The sequence below is a fragment of the Trichomonascus vanleenenianus genome, assembly GCF_965637985.1.
Source record: "Trichomonascus vanleenenianus strain CLIB 3782 genome assembly, contig: TRVA0_050S, whole genome shotgun sequence".
Lineage (NCBI taxonomy): Eukaryota > Fungi > Ascomycota > Dipodascomycetes > Dipodascales > Trichomonascaceae > Blastobotrys > Blastobotrys vanleenenianus.
The window spans coordinates 10096-29515 of record NW_027481837.1 but is presented as its reverse complement, the minus strand read 5'-3'; the positions used below and the strand labels follow the sequence as shown (position 1 = coordinate 29515).

General features: G+C 50.3%; 7 protein-coding genes across 7 annotated transcripts; 5 read left to right on the top strand and 2 right to left on the bottom strand.

The window, feature by feature from the left end:
- Positions 1-85: 85 nt before the first annotated feature.
- Positions 86-2758, bottom strand: SEC21 (coatomer subunit gamma; the record flags this gene model as incomplete). Its single annotated transcript, XM_076687089.1, has 1 exon — positions 86-2758. One exon carries the CDS (start codon positions 2756-2758, stop codon positions 86-88), a length of 2673 nt encoding a protein of 890 aa, XP_076538649.1.
- A 925-nt stretch (positions 2759-3683) lies between these two features.
- On the top strand, positions 3684-4637 carry TRVA0_050S00254 (uncharacterized protein; the record flags this gene model as incomplete). Its single annotated transcript, XM_076687088.1, has 1 exon — positions 3684-4637. One exon carries the CDS (start codon positions 3684-3686, stop codon positions 4635-4637), a length of 954 nt encoding a protein of 317 aa, XP_076538648.1.
- Positions 4638-5448: 811 nt separating this feature from the next.
- On the top strand, positions 5449-6195 carry YPT6 (Rab6 family protein; the record flags this gene model as incomplete). The annotated part of the gene is made up of 2 exons (XM_076687087.1): positions 5449-5800; positions 5861-6195. The coding sequence occupies 2 exons, from the start codon at positions 5449-5451 to the stop codon at positions 6193-6195; spliced, it is 687 nt and encodes a 228-aa protein (XP_076538647.1).
- A 2132-nt stretch (positions 6196-8327) lies between these two features.
- TRVA0_050S00210 (C2H2-type zinc finger protein) lies at positions 8328-9620 on the top strand (the record flags this gene model as incomplete). Its single annotated transcript, XM_076687086.1, has 1 exon — positions 8328-9620. One exon carries the CDS (start codon positions 8328-8330, stop codon positions 9618-9620), a length of 1293 nt encoding a protein of 430 aa, XP_076538646.1.
- A 307-nt stretch (positions 9621-9927) lies between these two features.
- On the top strand, positions 9928-10293 carry TRVA0_050S00188 (uncharacterized protein; the record flags this gene model as incomplete). The annotated part of the gene is made up of 1 exon (XM_076687085.1): positions 9928-10293. One exon carries the CDS (start codon positions 9928-9930, stop codon positions 10291-10293), a length of 366 nt encoding a protein of 121 aa, XP_076538645.1.
- A 5434-nt stretch (positions 10294-15727) lies between these two features.
- On the top strand, positions 15728-16930 carry TRVA0_050S00166 (pepsin-like aspartic protease; the record flags this gene model as incomplete). The annotated part of the gene is made up of 1 exon (XM_076687084.1): positions 15728-16930. One exon carries the CDS (start codon positions 15728-15730, stop codon positions 16928-16930), a length of 1203 nt encoding a protein of 400 aa, XP_076538644.1.
- Positions 16931-17463: 533 nt separating this feature from the next.
- HXT2 (high-affinity glucose transporter Hxt2p) lies at positions 17464-19044 on the bottom strand (the record flags this gene model as incomplete). The annotated part of the gene is made up of 1 exon (XM_076687083.1): positions 17464-19044. One exon carries the CDS (start codon positions 19042-19044, stop codon positions 17464-17466), a length of 1581 nt encoding a protein of 526 aa, XP_076538643.1.
- Between the last annotated feature and the right edge of the window lie 376 nt (positions 19045-19420).

Sequence of the window (19420 nt, the reverse complement as noted above, 5' to 3'; positions counted from 1 at the left end):
GGGGGCAGAGCCTCCCTAACTACGGGGTCTGGGGCAGGGCCCCAGGAAATAATATATGGATGAATTAGTACCTATTATTTGTTTTTTACAATGCACCGATGGACTCGGTAACCAATTCTGCCATTGCCTCGCTTTCGCTCTTGACAGATACCTGCACGGTGGTGCCGCTTCGAGAGGAGTAGACCATCTTGGCCTCTACGGCGACCATCTCCTTGCCGATGGACCGACCCACAAGCTTGAGGGTGTGAGAAGTTTCGGAAATAACGTCATCCGAAGCCTCCAGGGCAGTCATGCCAAGGTTGTCCACAGTAGCCTTGACAACCTCGGGGATCTTGGCGGACTGGAACTGGTAGGTCTCCTTGAGAGCAAACGGCAGGGACTCGAGAGTGGCCGAGAAGTCGCCCACATATGCTGGAATAATGTAATCGCCGGCGCCAACATCGAGCGGCTCAACGCTATACTCATCATCATAACCATCTGGAGATGGCTCGCCAGTGCCCGGGTCAACTTCGCGGCTGACGAATTTGAGCACACTCTCGAAAGAGGTCGCAACAACTTCGTCCCGAGCAAACGACGCGTAGATAGTTCCCGTGCTGTTGGCCCCGAGAGAGTCAATGGGAATGATGAACTCTAGCGGCAGGTCGCCAACAACCTCAACGTGAACATTGTCGAGCACCATATCCTCCAGTGTATTGGTTACATCGTACTGGACCACCAAATGGCCGTTGAAAATGTGCTTGATGGCGGTGACGACGTACTCAGTCTCAGACTCGGTAAGCTCGACCGGCTCAGAAGACTTGAACACCGGGCCGTATGCAGCAAACTCGGGGATTGCCGCCAGCTGCTTGGCGTATTGCTCACTTCGCATCTCCTTCTCCATTGCTCGCGACTCGTCCGTCTTCTTCTTGGTTTCTGGTTCGACCTGGGCGGCGGCCGCTTTCTTGCGGGCTGTCTCTTTGGCCTCATCTTCGGTAGGAACCAGCGAAATGTCGAACGGAGTAGCCAGATCTGCTGCAGAGCCAGACACATAGAGCGCAAGCTGGTGCTCAAGGGCCCCGAGAGACCATTTGGCCTTGGGCGCAATGAACTTTGGGGCTTGCGAGGTGCCAATGAGCCGCAGAGCAAGAGCCGCTCGATCTCGCACTTCATCGGTGATATCATCGAGGCATCGCGTTAGGAGAACGCGGATAGACTGCTGGACAGCCTTATCCTCGACAAGCGCGAACTTTGCGAGAGCCGTAACAGCAGCAGCTCGGATAACAGCATTCTCCAGCACGACGCGGTTGTAAATGTACCGAATGTAGAGGGTCGGCTGGGCCGTCTTGGGGCCCTCGACACCGAGCAGGTGCAAGATTCTCACCGTTAGCTCTGTGTACTCGCAATCCTCAATGAACTCGCACAGATGGCCCAATGCAGCATCCCGCGACGCCTCAATGTAGCGGATCATGTCAAAGAGGGCCTCAACAACAGCGGTCTTGAACGCCAGCCCACCTTCATTGCGCAAAGTACCCGCCAAAAAGGAGAGCATCGACTCCTGCTTATTGGGGAACTTAAGCGCCAGGGCCCGGATGGCGTCTACTACGATGATCTTGAACTCATCAGAGATATCCGCCATGAAGCCAGCAATCTGGCCCATGAGACGGTCTACAGAGGCCTCATTACCCGTCTTGAGGAGGGTAGTAATGGCGTAGGTAGCAATTGAGCGGCTATTGTCGCTGATGAGCGCCTCAATCTCCATGTTGCATGCCACTACGCTCTGGGGACGCACCATGGCGAACCGATTGAGGATTCTAATGGCCGCGAACCGGGCAACGGTGCGTGGAGACCCCAAAAATGACTGGAGCACCGCAACCGCCGCATTGGCTTCAGCCTCACTAACGCCCTTCATGCCCAAAATCGTCTTGGCCGCCTCGAGGTTGACAATATCCGACTTGTGACGCAGCCACGACTCAAGGAACGGGAACAGCTGCGGCTTGAGCCGCTCATCCTCCTCGAGGATCTTTGCAATGTACCGGATAAGCATGACAATAGCGTTGGAATTGCGCAATTGAGCACCACTCGAGCTGAAAGTCTGGATCATCTTCATGAGCGCCATCTTATCGTGAGATCGCAGGTGGTACAACAGCCCCAGCGCGTGATACTGCGTCATGGTCGACAGCGATGCAGCGTACTGGCTGTCGAGTGACCCCTGTGGGAACTTCTTTTGCGCCAAAACAGCCTCCTGGGTCTCGTTGGCCCATCGCCGAACCACATCCTTGGCAATGGGGATCAGGTGGTACGAGGCGACCAGCGCCGCCGACGAGATGCCGGCATGCCGGTCGACGATGGCCGTCTTCATGAGCCGCTCCATGCTGGTCACCGTCGACGCGTCCACAATGTGCGCCAGCGCCCGGATGGCATTGGGCTTGTAGATGACCTCGTTCGATGCCTGCACGTCCTTCATGATCGACGAGGTCGCCATGATCACGTCCTCGGCAGTCCGCGACAGGCCCTTCACCGCAAGGTATACCATCTGCCGCAGCGAGGCATCCCTCTCCTGGAACAGCTTCGTGATCGAGAAGAACAGCGCCGTCGCGTCCTGCGGCGGGAACGTCTCCCCCGTCGCCATCAGGTGCACCAGCTTCGACAGTAGCTGCCGGCACTTCTTCGTCTGGATGGGCGACGCATTGAACCCGGAGATACACTCCTGGTACACCGTCATGCGGTCCAGCCGGCCCGACTCAATGTCGTCGTTCTTCTTGTATGTCAACGCCGACATCCTCAACTTCAATCTTTAAAAACCGTGGTCGTCTCACTCCCCAAAGTTCGTGATACGTGGTCCAATTCGCCCAGCGCGCGCGCCTCCCCCTTCGTTACGACTCCCAACGCCGCGTGCGGCTGTAAGCATCTCTCAGCACGCTCTCCCACCCTACCCGTGCTCAAATCTGCTTACGGCAGAGCTACTTAGACTTCGCCTAACAGTGCCATTGGGGGGACCAGTCTCCCCAAACTCCCCTGGGGCTCCGCTCCGCGGAGGGTTCGACTCAATTGACCACTTATCTCCCTTCAAGAATACATCCCACTGTAGTACCATTGGGGGGGACTAGTCCTCCCACACCCCTTGGGGTTCCGGTCCTCGGAGAACTCAATACAATTAACCTAGCACAGCCAAAACCCTCCGCGAAGCGGAACTAGGGGAGCTCGAGGGCTGGCTTTCGAATGTACACTTCCTCCTAGTATCAATGGGGGGACCAGTCCCCACAAACCCCCCCTGGGGCTCTGCAACGCGGAGAATTCGTACAATTGATTTCCTCTGAGGGCCTGGTAACGAAACATTGTTACGCTGTTGCGAACTGTAACGAATCTGTTGGGAGAGCTCCGTTACGGGGTTTGGGGGCAGAGCCCCCAATACGGGAGCTCGAGGGCTGGCCCTCGAACGTCAACACCCATTATGTCTCACAGCTGGAGGGGGTCGAACATTCTTCGGAGTTCCGATGCCGAGTTCTGGGGGTGGTCAGCCGTGCGGCTGTTACGATGAGGCTGGGGGCCCACATTTGTAATCCACCTTGGTTATGGCGAAGGAAGCCATAGGAACGTTGAAGATTGAGGCAAACGGATTATAAATAAAGGGTGACCCCTTGCGTTATCGTATCCTTCTTACTTCCATATCTAAGTTTTAATATCCAAGAATTAATATATCCAATATGAGGCTGGTAATATCGTACCGAAACCATAAGCGGGATTTGGAGGTCCGCGACGACCTGGTGATGGGCGAGCTGCACCAGATGATAGAGTCCGAGACGTCGGTGCCGTGCGAAATGCAGAAGCTGATTGCCCCCAAGGCAGGGGTGGTGACGTTTGGCGACAGCGACCGCCTGGTGAAGGAGGTATTCAGCGAGTTCCAGCGCGAGCGCATAATGCTGGTGGGCACTCCCGTAGAGAAGATCCAGGAATTGCAGAAGGCCGAGATGGCCAAAGCAGTCGAAGAGAGCAAACTGGCGAAGCGACGGGCGTACATGGCGAAATACGCCCGCAGGCCGGCGCGGACTACGCCGACGAAGTCGCTAAAGTACTCGTTTGGACGGCTCTCGGTACTGCCTCTGCCAAACGCGGACAAGTCAATGGCCGTTCTAGAGCGTATCCGCGACGATAAGGGCGTGCAGGCGATCATGGAGAAATACAAGCTGTCGGTCGGACTTCTGACCGAACTAGATCCGGCCACGAACACGACGCACCAGAGCCGGTTACTGGGGCTCAATAGAAACAAGGGTGAGGCTATAGAACTGCGGCTGCGCACCGACGACTACCAAGGGTGGTGCAGCTACAAAGAGATCATCAAGGTGCTGTGCCACGAGTTATCTCACAATTACTACGGCGAGCATGATAGACAGTTCTGGGACTTTACTAACAAACTCGAGAGAGAAGTGCTCGACCTCGACCCGTTTGGCCGCTCTGGCAAACGCATTGGCACAGAGATCTACAACCCAGAAAGCTCCACTGCAGCCACCTCGTTCACCCTCGGTGAGGGCAATGCCAATGAACTCGACGTGGACGAAGGCGGATGGTATGGCAGCACAGAAATCCTCGGCGGTGATCGCTCCGAAGGATCCCTTCGCTCCAATATCCGCAAAGCTGCCGAAAGTAGACGTAACAACTAACCCCCCTTCTCTAACCACACCCTACTATTACTTCTTGGGAGGACCAGTCCCCCCAAACCCCCCTGGGGCTCCGCTTCGCGGAGAATTCAATACAATTGGCACTGTCAAATCCCTCCGCGGAGCTACGGGAGCTCAAGGGCTCGAATACACATTTGTTCCTAGTAGTAATGGGGGGACCAGTCCCCCCAAACGCCACTGTGGCCTCCGCTACGCGGAGAATTCCTACAATTCTCCGCAATGGATTCATGTCTCGCCGGAGGGCCCGTTACAAAACTTTGTTACGCTGTTGCGAGCTGTAACGAATCTGTTGGGAGGGCTACGTTACAGGGGGGTTTGGGGGCAGAGCCCCCATTACGGGAGCTCGAGGGCTGGCCCTCGATTACACATTTCTTACTAGTATTAATGGAGGACTAGTCTCTTCAACCCCCCCTGTGGCCTTTGCTACGCGGAGGATTCCTACAATTGATCTTCGCAATGGATTACACGCTTCGCCGGTGGGCCCGCTACACAGCTTTGTTACGCTGTAGAAAACTGTAACGAAGGTGTGGGGAGGGCTCCGTTACGGGGGGGTTTGGGGGCAGAGCCCCCACTACGGGAGCTCAAGGGCTGGCCCTCGAATACACTCCGTCCCCTAGTATTTGGGGACCAGCGCCCTTCCCCCCTGGGAGATGGACCAATTGAGCCGTACAACTAAGAGGAGAGCTACGGGAGCTGGAGGGCTGGCCCTCGAAGAGCATACGGAGTGTGGAGCAGGGGGAGGCGTGCGGCTGAAGATGCGCGCGCGGTGGGAGTTTAGGCAACACCTCATCAAATGTGGTGGGGGAAAGGGGGAGGAGAGGGTGTGTTGCTGGAGATTTGCGAACTGCAATATACGTTCAAGAGGATGGCGGATAGGAAGGACACGATCCAGAAGTACAAGCTTGTATTCCTTGGGGAACAGAGCGTCGGGAAGACGTCTCTGCTGAGCCGGTTTATGTACGATACGTTTGATGTGCAGTACCGGGCGACGATAGGCATTGACTTCATGTCCAAGACGATGTATCTTTCAGATCGCACGATCCGGCTACAGCTGTGGGATACGGCGGGCCAGGAGCGGTTCCGCACTCTGATTCCGTCGTACATCCGTGACTCCAACGTGGCCGTTGTGGTGTACGACATTACGAGTAAGTAATATCTAAAAACGGAAGCGGGGGAGGGGGAAACTAACGCTATTCTATGTGTAGACCGACAGTCATTTGTAGATGCTGGCAAGTGGATTGAGGATGTTAAGGCGGAGCGAGGCACCCAGGTGATTATAGTGTTGGTGGGGAACAAGACTGATCTGAGCAACGACAAGCGAGAGGTGACTGAGGAGGAAGGAGAGGCCAAGGCGAAGGAAGCCGGGGCGATATTCATAGAGACAAGTGCAAAGGCCGGGCATAACGTCAAGAACCTGTTCAAGAAGGTGGCGATGGAGCTACCGGGGCTGGAGACGGGCCCCAAAGAGCAGTCGGAAATGATCGACGTCAGCATCGCCAACACTAACTCCAACGCTTCCAACGAATCCTGTGCATGCTAAAAAAAAACCTACTACATAATAACAGACAGTTGATTCTACATACACACCCTCCGCGAAGCGGAGCTACGGGGGGTTTGGGGGGCTGGCCCCCCAAGAAGGCGGCAGGTTAGGGCGGTCTCCTACCCCTGAGTACATTCCTACCAATAATGGCGGCATGGAGGCCTAATATATTCTCGGGCCCAGACCCTCCATGAGGCGGTTTGAGCCTAGGCCCCACAGGGGTGTGTTGCCGCCAGATCGACCCGACGACAATTCATGCATGAAGAACCCGCGCCTCCTTTGGACGACTCGCTTGATACGAGGGCCTGTCCTGCAAGCGATCTCGCGATATCCGCTGCGGCGCGTCTGGGGTTCATTTTTTTGGTGATGTGGAGCGCGCGGTTGGGAGAAAGGTACCAGGCACCAGACCAAAAATAATCGTACGACACATACATGAAAATGTTCCAAAGATCCCTGCTGACAGGTGTAGAACCATACCTGGAGGGGGAGTTGGGCATGGCTATTAAGGCGTTTGGAGGCCGTTGAGACCAGTTAATGTGCGACCTATAGGTGTGTATGTGTGGTACGTAAATGATATGCACACTCCGACGATAACCGTCAAACTACCAGTTGGTAGGGTACCGGTGGGCCGGAAGGGCGCCTACCGGTACCATTTTGTCCTATTTCGTGCATACAAGTCCGGTACCTGAAAGCGGTCCCAGGGCGCCCGTTCTCTCTCTCTCTTCCCCTTGGCTAGGCTTGGCGTCCCCAATTTTGAGGTGTCGTGTGTGTGCTGTATACCCCTGAGTAGTGCCTTATGTAGGGCGGAGGGTTTCCATGCCGCGTGCGCAACGGTGCGCTTTTCACCACGGACAGTGTGGCATGGCCTCCGCGCCCCCTTTTTTTTCCAGCCCCAGGGGTAGTCGACCACACCAGAAAAAAAAATTGCCAGGTGGAGTCCAAAAGATGAGGATCCAGCAAAGGGGGAGAGAGAGAGAGCAACCGATTCAACGGTTCTAACCCACGGGTGTGGTTAAGAGAGGGCTCGGGCATGTCTGTAAAATACGAAAGGGGCATAGGGTTGGGGGGGTGTTCCAGGTATGCGTGAGTGCCCCTTTTTCTGACTTTAATGTGCCTTCTTTTGTGTCTTTGAATTGGGTCGGTTTGGCCGTGCATCTCTCACGCGCAGCGGCACTCGGCACATTACGCAGCGTGGGACGGTCTTTTTTTCGGTCTTGGCTTCTTACTTGTCACTTTTCTTCAATTTTCCCTTCTTCTTCTTCTCCTCCTCTTTTTGCATTTGCTGGTTTACTGTGGGAAATTCAGCATTACCTGGGGGGAAAGCAGCTCCAACCGACCCGTGTTTGGTGGACCACTATCGTTTTTTTATCCGACTTTTTCGTCTCTTCGTTTTTTTCGATTGCTTTGGATTGGTTATTGCTGTTCGTTATTAAGCTCGCTCTGGTTTGTGAATAGCGGTTGCTTCGACATAAATCCATAGACATACAGGAACCCACGACAAGACCCCTGTTTTATTATTGCGCACCTGGGCAGCTTTTTTAATTTTTCAGTTTCATAAAGTCCTCCCAATCCGTGTTGCGGCAATATTTCCTCTCCTTTTCCTCTCTCACCCATTCTAGAAGCCATTATTTTATTTCTTGGGTGATATTTATTAGGGGCCTTTTCTTCGTTAGGCGGGGCGGTTTACTTCGCTGGTTGGATATCCTGTTTTTTTTTTTACCTTCATTCCCCTGGCAATAGTCGCGGGATTTAAATTTTTTGATACCCCAAGAAGAAGAAAAAGAAGGTTTCTCCACCAATTTATTATTGGCATATATACACGACGAAGGGCCCACGATAGACATATACACGACCCACGATAGAGTATTCCGTTGACGAAGACGTTTGAAGAAGACTTTAAGACGTTTGAACTTGTTGAAGACTTCAAGACGTTTGGGGGAAATTGTTGAAACTGTGTTGTCAATTGAACAGTTGAAATTCGCTCTTTTACCATGAACTCCAACCCAGCTAGTAGCGGGATGGCTACTAATGGAATGGCTACTAATGGAGTCCTGGCTGGGAACCCGCCCACAAAAAAACCAAAGACAAAATTCCCAAAAATCTTTCAATGCCAGGGGTACGGGGACTGCAAAATGACGTTTACCCGGTCAGAGCACCTCGCAAGACACATTCGAAAGCATACAGGCGAGCGCCCGTTCCGGTGCCACTGTAATAGAACCTTTTCGCGGCTCGACAACCTGCGACAGCATATCCAAACAGTCCACGCCAACGAACACCACATCTTGCACGCTCCTCCGCCTCCTCCTCTACCGCATTCCAACAAAGTCCCTGTCCAGCCGCTACCCCAGCAATTCCCACCACCACCACCCCAAAACCAAGGAGCATATGGAGGGGCAGGATACACTAAGAACATTGTCATTGAGCATAACTCTCCAGGGGTTCCGCCTCCACCGAGCTACCACTTTGAGTACCAACAGCAGCAGCAACAGCAGCAAAATGGGTCCAAGAAGCACCACCAGGTGCAACCATTAAGCTTATCAGGGCACCAATCACCGCCAGAATCGCCCCGATCAGGCTCCACGGCAAAGTTCCACTACTCACCAAGCTCGCCGCTGTTTACAGTTCCGTCTCCAACGGGGCAATACCACCATCAACAGCAACAACAACAACAGCAACAGCAATCGCAACAACAGATGCATTATCCACGGTACTACCCTATGACTAACGAACACTCGCTTCAGCGCCAGCCGTCGCAGGAACTGTCGCACTACCGGTCGAACCCCGCGCTCTCCGCATCGACTGTGTCTTCTCGCCATCAGTCCGCGTCCTCCTCCATCACGACACCCATTTCCACCTCAAAGACCAACTCGTGGCTCTCCAACGTACTATGCGATTCATCCTCGACCACCTCACAAGGTAACGAGGAGGACCGGCCTCACACCTGGGGCCCGTCCAACAACCGCTACTCGTCACCGAGCTACGATGATCCTCACGGCGACCGCAACTCACTCTCCCAGCTGGTGCGCATTACCGAGGAGGCACACATCTCGACGCCGCAGCTGACGTCGCGGGACGGCGCGCTGCCTCCTCTAAGCAGTCTGTTTGGCGGGTCCAACAGCCAGCGCACCTCTGCATGCTCTTCCACCTCGTCCTCGAGCGAGTACCAGGCCGTGGCGCAACACCAGCGCCCGCCTCAGCTCAACCCTAATCGCTCCTACACCAAGAACCTTATTCTGCCGCCGCCGCACCACCTTCCGATGGCCGACACGCGCCCACCAGCAGTGCCGCCAGCGGGTGAGATGCCCAAGGCGCCCGGCCGTGTCGACAAGCCGCTCCCGCCGCTCCCCGCTGAGGCTCGCCAGGCCAGCTCTGCCGCCTCTGCCAAGGACGGTATGGATGTTCTTATCGAGGCGGCTGGGGTTTGATGATCGTAGCCCCGATTTGAAAGTGGTGTGCTGCGCTCCCGGGCCCGGTACCTGCCTAAAAAAGCAACGATGTGCCTAATCGGGGAGGGAGGTGGGGCATGATATGCGCTCCGTCCTGCCGGGACCCACCCATAAAAAGAAGCGGCGGCCCCTTCCCCCCGGCAACACCCACCCATCGTAAAAACCAAGTCGGAAATACTTATCACTTTGACCTGACGAGAGTGAGAGAAGAGAAAGAGAAAGAGAAGATACCAGCAGAGTTTTGTGCAGTGATATATTTATTATTCGTTTTTTTTTATTCGCAGATATGAGTAGCAACGGAAGTTATGGATACGTGCACACGAGGACGCCGTCTTCGGCCGGGTCCTATGTGTCCCGCCCCAGTTCGGTGTCGCCGCAGTTTGCGACCCAGGACCTTTTCTGGGGGTCGACCGCCTCGATACGGGATCGGTTTGTGGCGTCCCGTGGGTTTGAGGACGACCTGGAGTTTTGTCCGGCGCTGCACCGGCATGGTACGAACTCGTCGAGTGTATCGAGCAGTCCATCGACGACGCATGCCTCACTGGACGAACATCATCGGCACGAGGAGCTGCCTAAAGTCACTTCGTATGCCAAACTGAAGCGAGTCATTGAGATTGTTGACCCGTCGACCGGCTTGCGGGTTGGTTCGTGAAGGACCATTATTTATTTATTACGATTATTTTATTATTTGCATAGTGAATGACATGTATCATACTTTATTGTTTATTATTCGTTGCTTTATTCTTTGCTTTATTCTTTGCATTATTCTTTGCGTCGGTGTACGATATGTTGCATCGTAAGTGACAAGTAGAACACTAGACGTTACAGGAGTTGTGCAGGAGTTGTACCGACGGTACTTATTTGAGTGTAATTACTTGTACCGGTAGTTAGATTGTAACCACTTAGAGAGAAAGTACTGATAAATAGTAACAGTACATAATACCGGTAGCTGGAGATACCTGGTACTACAGTAGAATGTCACTTGAATAACCCACGGTAGTTGAATGTCACTTGAATAGTTGAATGCCACTTAGATAGTCGAATGTCACTTGAATACCCCAGGGTAATTGTAGTGTCACTTGAAGAGTTGAATGTCACTTGAATAGTTGAGTGTCACTTTAATACCCCAGGGTAGTTGAGTGTCACTTGAATTTAATTGAATGTCCCTTGAATAGTTCAATGTCACTTGAATAACTGAATGTCACTGAATAACTGAATGTCACTGAATAGCTGAATGTCACTTGAATAATTGAATGTCACTTGAATAGCTGAATGTCACTTGAATAGCGGAATGTCACTTGAATAGTTGAATGACTTGGAAGGTTGGAACGTTGAACAAGTAGGATAGCCGAGGGTCCAAAATCGGATAGAACGTTCAAATTGTATAGGTTGGAGTCCAAGTTGAATTTACAAAATGAATATCCAAATCGAGCGTCTAACTTAAGTATTTGTACAAGTTGGATAGTTGAAGTTGATGTGCAAGTGAATATGAGTCAGTCGATGTACAAATTGAATTGTTAATGGTAACTTGAATAATGCACTAAATATTCAAGCTGAATTCTCGAAGCATACATTGGAGAGTTGTGCAGGTGGCCAAGTTAAATAAACAAGCTAAAAAGTCCTGTTCGTGGAGAGTAATAATATATTGTACAATAGTTAACCAATTCGTAATACTCGTATAGAGGCCCGCCTCTACTCGTCATCGTCGTCCGCCATAACAAATAACAGCCCGCCATAACAGTCTGCCATAACAATCCGCTATAAACAATCACCCGTAATAATGGCGTATCGTAATAACACATCACCCGTAATGGCGTATGCGGCCAATGCCGCTCATTGACAGCGACCGCACTGTGTCCATATCCATCATCACCACCATGCTCGTCTGGTCCAACACCTTCGTCACCCGTCCTCCCCGTCCCTCGATGTAGCTCTGCATTGCCTGACGATCAGACTCGCTCGGGATACAATCGATTCGATACGCGTACAACGTCATTTACCCCTCCGTCCTCGAGCCTCGTCGCTGTAAATATAATGTGTGGTGGATGCCGCGTCCTTTTTTTTTGTTTCGTGTGTTGCAAAAAAGTGGAGTGAAAGTTATCGCGATGGATGGATTTCCTTCTCCCGCAGAAGAAACGTAATAACAGGCGCCTGTATATTACCTTCCCTCGCTTCTGTCGGCATGAAATGTGACGTATGCGGTTTTTTTTTTATTATTCAATGCCCCTGCCAATTACTTCCACAATGCTGCGCGAGTCCAAGACGGGGGGAATACCGACCTCAATCACGTGAGCTCACACCCATTCGTAGCAGCCGCCCGTTGGTCACCGCTGGCTTCCCAGTAATGAACGGACTTTGGTACCGAAGAACAGGTACGAAAAAAAAACGCCCAGGATGTTACTTCTGGTTATGCGGCAATTTTGTTTTAGAAAAAGGGGAAAGCGAGGGGGGCTCCCCCAAAATACACCAATGCCAATCCACCATCCCACAGCGTACGTAGTACGCGTTTACATATCTGGGGTGGAAACCATTCGTTATTTTCTTTCTTGCGTGGATCTAATTGAGATCGTCCGAGCGGCTACCCATCCTCTGTTTCTTGAAATAGATTTTATTCTTTTAAATATGTTCCATGCCGCCTTGGCATGGTCCTGTATTCGAGCCTGCTGAATTGCACGGCAGGTTTACGTACTGTGACGTAATCAAGGCACTGAAATAAAAAAAGCTCCTCGAACTCCGTTCAAGATTTTAGTAAGCCCCAGCATCCCCGGGTTGTTTTATTTCTTGTTATTTCGACTCATTTCAGTAGAATTAACTCTCCATTTTTTTTTCATCTATTGATCTATTACAACCTGATGTAATCCATCCCTGTCTATTCTGTGCAGCATAAGATGGTACCTTGGCGTTACTGTAAATTTACATGCGGTCTAACATGTACGCCTGTCCCTAAGTATACTGCACTGACCCTCGCGCATCGCCAATCGCCATTACGAGCTGCCATTGACGTGCTGTACGTACCATACTTATAAATGAAAATTGCGTTGATATACCGGTATTACATATTAGGTATTTGAAGGATGTTATAATTACAAAATAAAAGCCATATCCTACAATAACTACCGTATTCTAAGATCCAGTCAGGCTCGTTTAATGGCTCGGAAGTACACGTACGGCTAATTAACGCCTTTGCATATGTATGTTTTTAAATTTTCTCCTCATTCCAACATAACAGATGCTAAAAAAAGGTTCATCTATACATGCCATATTTATCTATAGACCATCGAATTCCGCTAGACCCGCTTTGGGGGTTGTTTCTGCAATTGCTCCCTTCGTTCCATGGTCAATTGGTATGGCTCTAGCAGCACAATTACCTCAAATAGCATATTCTCTCCACAAAAGAGAGATCTATTTGTTATGTTTCGTAATTGGCTGATGGCAAAGGCCTATTTTTAGCCTACGACGTTGCCCTGTTACCTTGGCCCTGCATGCCGTTATGTCTGTCGGATTCTCCGCTCCAATATTTTTGGATCCTATGTCGTGCCTTGAATTTAAGCAATTGAAGTTGTTAGTCCTGTTAGATGTGGTATTTTGTACGATTGCTGTAAACGGGGCTTATTCAATTCGAAAGAATAAGCACATCTAAGAAAAAAAATTAAAGTAACGAAGAAGGGTGATAACATAAGCTAAAGAAGGATAGCGTTGTGAAACATTGACTAATGATACATAATGAAAAGGGTTAAAAAATACTACTAAGTTTGCTCATATGTGTTCGAGTAGAATTCTTTTCCAGGAGTCAAGCGACATATGATGACCACCCAACATTTCTCGACACAGAAGGACTCAGAAGCCCCAGGAAAATTGGGGGGACTAGCCCCCCCCCCCCCCCATTATTACTAGGACGGAGAGTATATTTGAGGGCTCGAGCTTCCGCGGCTTCGCTTTGTGTTAAATTCTCCGCGCAGCGGAGCCCCAGGGGAGGTTGGGGGGACTGGTCTCCCCATAATGTTGTATTAAGAGTGGCTCAATTCTTCAAGTATGGCGGTAGCCCAGCCGCACAGTTGATATTTTCTGGGAGAACTGTTTTTCTGGCTACCAGAGTGAGGGAGGGGTAATCATCCTCATCGCGCAAATGCGGCATAACTCGGGGGATCCAATTGTTAAGAAAGCAAATTTGTCAAAACCCTAATAGATTACCGGCAATAATGCGTTTGAATAGTCAAGATGAGTCAAGAGGAATTGGAGTCAGTGGGACCCCTACAAAGTTTTAACATGGCAGTAGCTAATTAGGTAGGGCCAATGTCATTAAGAGTAGAACATGCGATGTTGGTAGTATCAGGAAGACATCCCGAGGGTATTGTCAACGCTCTATGACATAAAGCATCAGTCACAGATTTCAATTGACAGATCTCAGCATTTTTCATTATTATATGGTACCGAGCAGCCATTACAAATGATATTCATGCATAATTAACGGCCATTGATACATGTACTACCAATGTACTACAAGTCAATTGCAAACTTTAGTTCCCCAACTGTCAGATCAAGTGTAACACAGCACTACCGGTTCCAACGTATCAATTATATCAACACATCATGGTGAGCGGTGAGCGGTATATACAGGTATCTTGTTGATCACTCGATCTCAAGACCATAGCGCTATGTACATACACTGTATACAGATAATCTCGAATGGCTGCATAGAAGACGGATACGGAAAATACTAGCCAACTAATGGGACAGATGTCCTTTACATACATTTCACATTCGTTATTATCCGAATACGTAGGTACGCAGGTATGTCCACGGATTACCCGCCCCACGTTTCTTGAAGCGGTTTCTCTTTCCGCTCCCTTCAGCTTCGGTGGTCTCGAGAAAGGGCTTTTCGCTTACAGCAGATATTGGTGAGTTGAGCCGAACGGGAAACTTGCAGGAAGGGGGGGAGGGAGAATGCGTAGGAGGTGAGTTCCGACGGATGTACCATGTTCCGACGGAACGCTACCCCCAATTAATTTGCAAGAAATTTATGATAATGCAAGGCATTGGCAGGCCACAAGCTACTGTAATGTGCTACAGTACATGTAAGCGTTTATGTTCGCTTTGCCTATGTGGCAGGCTACGATAGCATCAAGTCAACCAATGAATGATGCGGCGGCCCATGCAGTTCATCTTCGAGCTGCCGTGCGCGGACTGTTGATCGACGCAGACCTATCATGAACTGTGGACTACGTATCACGGAGGAGGTAGGAAACTAGCGTACATACGTACAGTACAGTTGTACCGCCATTATACTGTAATACACGTAGTGCGAATAGCATGACGGATGTTATGTGAATCTTTTTGATTTTTACATACCCCGCATTACACATACGCACAAAGTTGAAAAAGTCTGGACTCAAGCCCACGATTTATAAGAAATTATGGGACTCGAGAGATCGACCATGATTTAAGTCAGGACGCGACACGTAGCCCACGATTTGCAACAAAAATGTGAAAGCCTGGACCTCGAGCTGCCCAGGATTGTATCAAAAAAATTGTTAAAAATCAAGCCTCGTGAGTCACCCACAACTGTGCAACAATTTTGTGGATAAATAATTAAGCTTTGTAGATAGGCACGTAGGGAACCTTATCTCATGCTCGCTTATCACCCGGGTCCCATAGCGAGTCCAAAAAAAATGGGCTCCTCAAAGTAACACATGAAATCAGATCCAATTACTGGGTACAATTCTAATTACTGGTGGAAAGACATGACAGCAGCCTAAGATAGTTTTACCATAGAAACAGCCCACTACGTTACCATTGGCCCACCATCGCAGTACTACGGTACAAGAAAACAAAACAGTATACTACTGTACTACAGTGGTGCCGATTGTCCCTTAAGGTGTATATTATATATGCAAAATAATACATGACTAGTTCAGTCCTTTCATCTGTTCAATCAAACTGTAAAGTCGAAAATCAAGGACCGTTCCTCAATGCGAATGTTGCTTCTATATTTGACTACGGAAATAAACTTTGTTCAAGCAATTAGGCGAGACTCCAAAGTCGTATAGAATGACCAGTTCGCCCTTCCTATTGATACATGCAAAACCATGATCATATGGGTACTGTGCTACTGCTGCTGCTGGTTAGTAGCCGTAGAAGGATTTGTAGAGGCTGAGCTCCAATTGGTCGAGATCGGCCCATACGGTATTATAGGTACTAACGAATCGGCAATTTGGAAGAGACACTTTGGTGATACGATATTTCAGGAGCCATTGTTCAACGTGCTGACTTACTACACTATAAATCTAACCCTAGGCAGCAATGCAGAGCCTGTGTCTGTACTTATCGATACTGGGTCAAGCGACTTGTGGGTGCCACATAGAGCTGTGTCGCGACACAATTCGTTTGACCCCGGCTACTCAAATACGTGGGTTCGAAGTACAAAAGCTTTTGTCATACAATATGTCAAAGGGTTTGCCAAAGGCGTATGGGGGCGCGATACTGTCGGCTTCCTATCCGGCACATCCATCCCTCAGCAGCGGTTCGCAGTAGCAACCGAATGCTCCGATAGCCAGATGGGCGTGTTTGGAATTGGCCCCGTCAATGCCGAAAGTGCCCATGCATTATATGACAACATTCCCCTTTCTCTCGTCCGCTACGGCTACATCTCCAAGAATGTATATTCGATATATCTCAACGAGATGAATTCCCGTACCGGAACAATTCTATTTGGCGGCGTAGACAGAGCCAAATATGTACCTCCTCTGCGCACGCTGCCGCTTCTCTCCTCGAGCTCAATGAAGATACAGCTGGAAGGCATTCAAGTGTCGCGCATGGGTTCTACCGATACTCCTACACCCGCGGTGCTTGATACCGGAACATCCCTCGTCTACCTGCCGCATGACTATGTTAGGTTTGTCGCTGGATGCTTCGGGGCTACCTATGATGATAATGCGGAGATGTGGGTGCTTGCGCCCTCTGAGTTTGTCAGAGCACCTCCCTATATTACTTTTCTCTTTGATGGAATATCAATTCAAGTCCCCAAGACGGAGATATTTTGGCCGCTGGGGTGGTTCTCCTCTAAAGGGCCTTCGGGATACCTTGGCATGACAATTCTTTCCAACAAGAAGTCCCTCGGATTCAATATTCTCGGCGACACGTTTCTCCGATCTGCCTATGTAGTATACGACCTTGACTATCGGCAAGTAAGCATTGCCCAGGCCCGGAACAATGTTGGTGCTTCAGATATCTTGCCCATAATCGAAGCTGTGCCGGGCGCCCGTGGACTAGACACCAGCGGCACTAGCTAGTCCCCCTTCGTCATGGCTCAAAACAGGTATCTTGAAGTGTATACATATGCACTACACGCACATGCCTTATTTATAGCATATTCATGGTGAAAAGCGATAATAAAAGTAACTGTAACACGTATGCTATGGTCCCACTCTACTACTGCTCAGCACCCTCTGCGAAGCAGAGCTACGGGAGCTCGAGGGCTGGCCCTCGAATACTTTCCACTCCTAGTACTATGGGGACTAGTCCCCCCCCCCTTTGGGGCTCCGCTCCGCGGAGATGAAAAGGAGTCAGCCTGTCGTCCACTGATGATGTCACATTTCGCAATAGCCTTGACTAGCAATTGCGATGTTCAAATTACGAACTGTTCTAAAAAGTATTGTAGAAATAAATCAATTCATCACACTAAACAATCATAACAAGCTTCATAACAAAGTAAGTGTCTTATCGTCATCACGTCACCTTCGCTCCAAGTAAAAGAAGTGAAAAAAAAAGCAGTAGAGAGCAGAAAATAAATAAATAGAATCAAAACCAACCAAACGGGAAACACTTATTTCTTCTCAGACTCAATCCCGCCAGAGACAGATACCTGCTCGACTGGAGTGACGACACCCCCAAGCTCTTCATCAACGCCGGTGATTGGATTAGTATCGGCCTGGTATGGCAAGTTAGCGGCAACCTTCACAACATCGAAGAAGCCAGTAGCCTGATTAAAGATCTCGTCGATCTCCTCGCCGGTTCGCTTCTTGGTCTCTGGGAAGCAGAAGTATGCAATTGGAGTAATGAGGACACCATTGACCACAGCCCAGACAATGTAGTACTTGTAACCAATAGAACTGATGCCCACTGGGGTGACCATGGCGATGAGGAAGTTGGTAGTCCAGGTAGTGCCGACGGCGAAACCGTTGACGATGGATCGGACATGCAATGGAGCAATTTCAGCCGCATAACAGAAGCAGCAGCCGGCGAAACCAACCGAGTAGATAAAGTTGATGGCGAACAGGGCAACCACGGCAACATCGAGGGCGGCCTTGTTGTTGGTGTTGGAAGAAAGACCAGACAGCAAAGCCAAGCAAATGGTCATACCAATACCAGAGAACACGAGCAGAGGTCGTCGACCAAATCGGTCAATAGTGTACATGGCAGCCCACGCACCACAGATCTGGACAATCTCCATGGAGCCAGAGAGAACAGAAGAAGTGATGTAGTTCATCTTCAAGTACTGCTGGAAAATGGTGTTGGCGTAGAAAGTAATGACGTTGATAGCGCAGATCTGAGAGAAGAACATGGCGAGGACGGCAAGCAGGGATCGGTGAACGACTCGAGACTCGCCCATCTTGAACACATCGGTGAAGGTGCCGGAAGCAGCGATAGCCAGAGAGTGCTTGACACTGGTGATCTCGCTCTCAACGAGCTCGGAGGTTGGCTCGACCTCGTTGATGAGGCCAATGATGTACTTTGCTTCGTCAAATCGGTCCTTGAGAATCAGCCATCGTGGAGACTCTGGCAGGCGGTAGATGAAGGCCATGACAATGACACAGAAAATGATCTGGAATGCCAGAGGGAATCGCCACGAGACGGAGCTAGTCTTGACGAAGGAGAGGGCAAAGTCGATCCAGAAGCCGAGCGCGATACCAATGGACAGGAAGAAACCAACCGACGAAGAGTGCGAGCCACGGTTCTCAATCTTGGACAGCTCAGAAGTCCACACTGGCACAGTAGCGGATGTGGCACCAGTCCCGAGACCGAGGATGACTCGGGCAACCATGAACTGGGCAAAAGTAGTAGCTGAAGCCATTAGAACAGCGCCGACGAGGACGACAAGAGACGAAAAGAAGATAAAGTGTCTTCGGCCAAGAATGTCACCCCATACGCAAGTAGACAATGCACCAAAGATACCACCGACAGTGTAGAGGGAGATCGCAACGCCCTGAATGGTCGAGTTGTGTGCCGCCTGTGCGCCCGTAGTGTTGACTGTATCGATCTGTGGGAACTGCTTGACGAACAGAGGGTTAATCAGCAGACCACCAGCGACAGACTGGTTGTATCCGTAGCAGCAGAAGGCTGGGAAGGTGATAAGCAGGACGCAGGCCCTATTCAGAGCTGACCCTTTGAATCCAAAGTATGCCATGATAAATAATTAATAAATAGCGGAGGAGCGAGGTAGACGGGTGAAGGTATCCGGTTGGAAAAAAGCTGGTTGAGTGTTTGGAATCTTCCCTTTGGAAAAGGCCCTTCAAGTGTCTGATGGTTGAAAATATTCATCCTGGGATCAAGGGAGCTTCTTATATCCATTTTTTCGATCACCGGTCGGTCGCGTTGCTTTTCGAGACCGTACTAGTATGGGTAAAAGCAATGCTGGAACGCTCATGTCTTTTACTCCGCATGTACGTAGCACTTCGTCAGGGAGACACTTGTCTCTTTTGTTTTTCATCGCATTTTGCCGATATTTGAGGTCACCTACTTGCATATACCCCACATGAATCAGAGTCCTCGGACTTGGACGA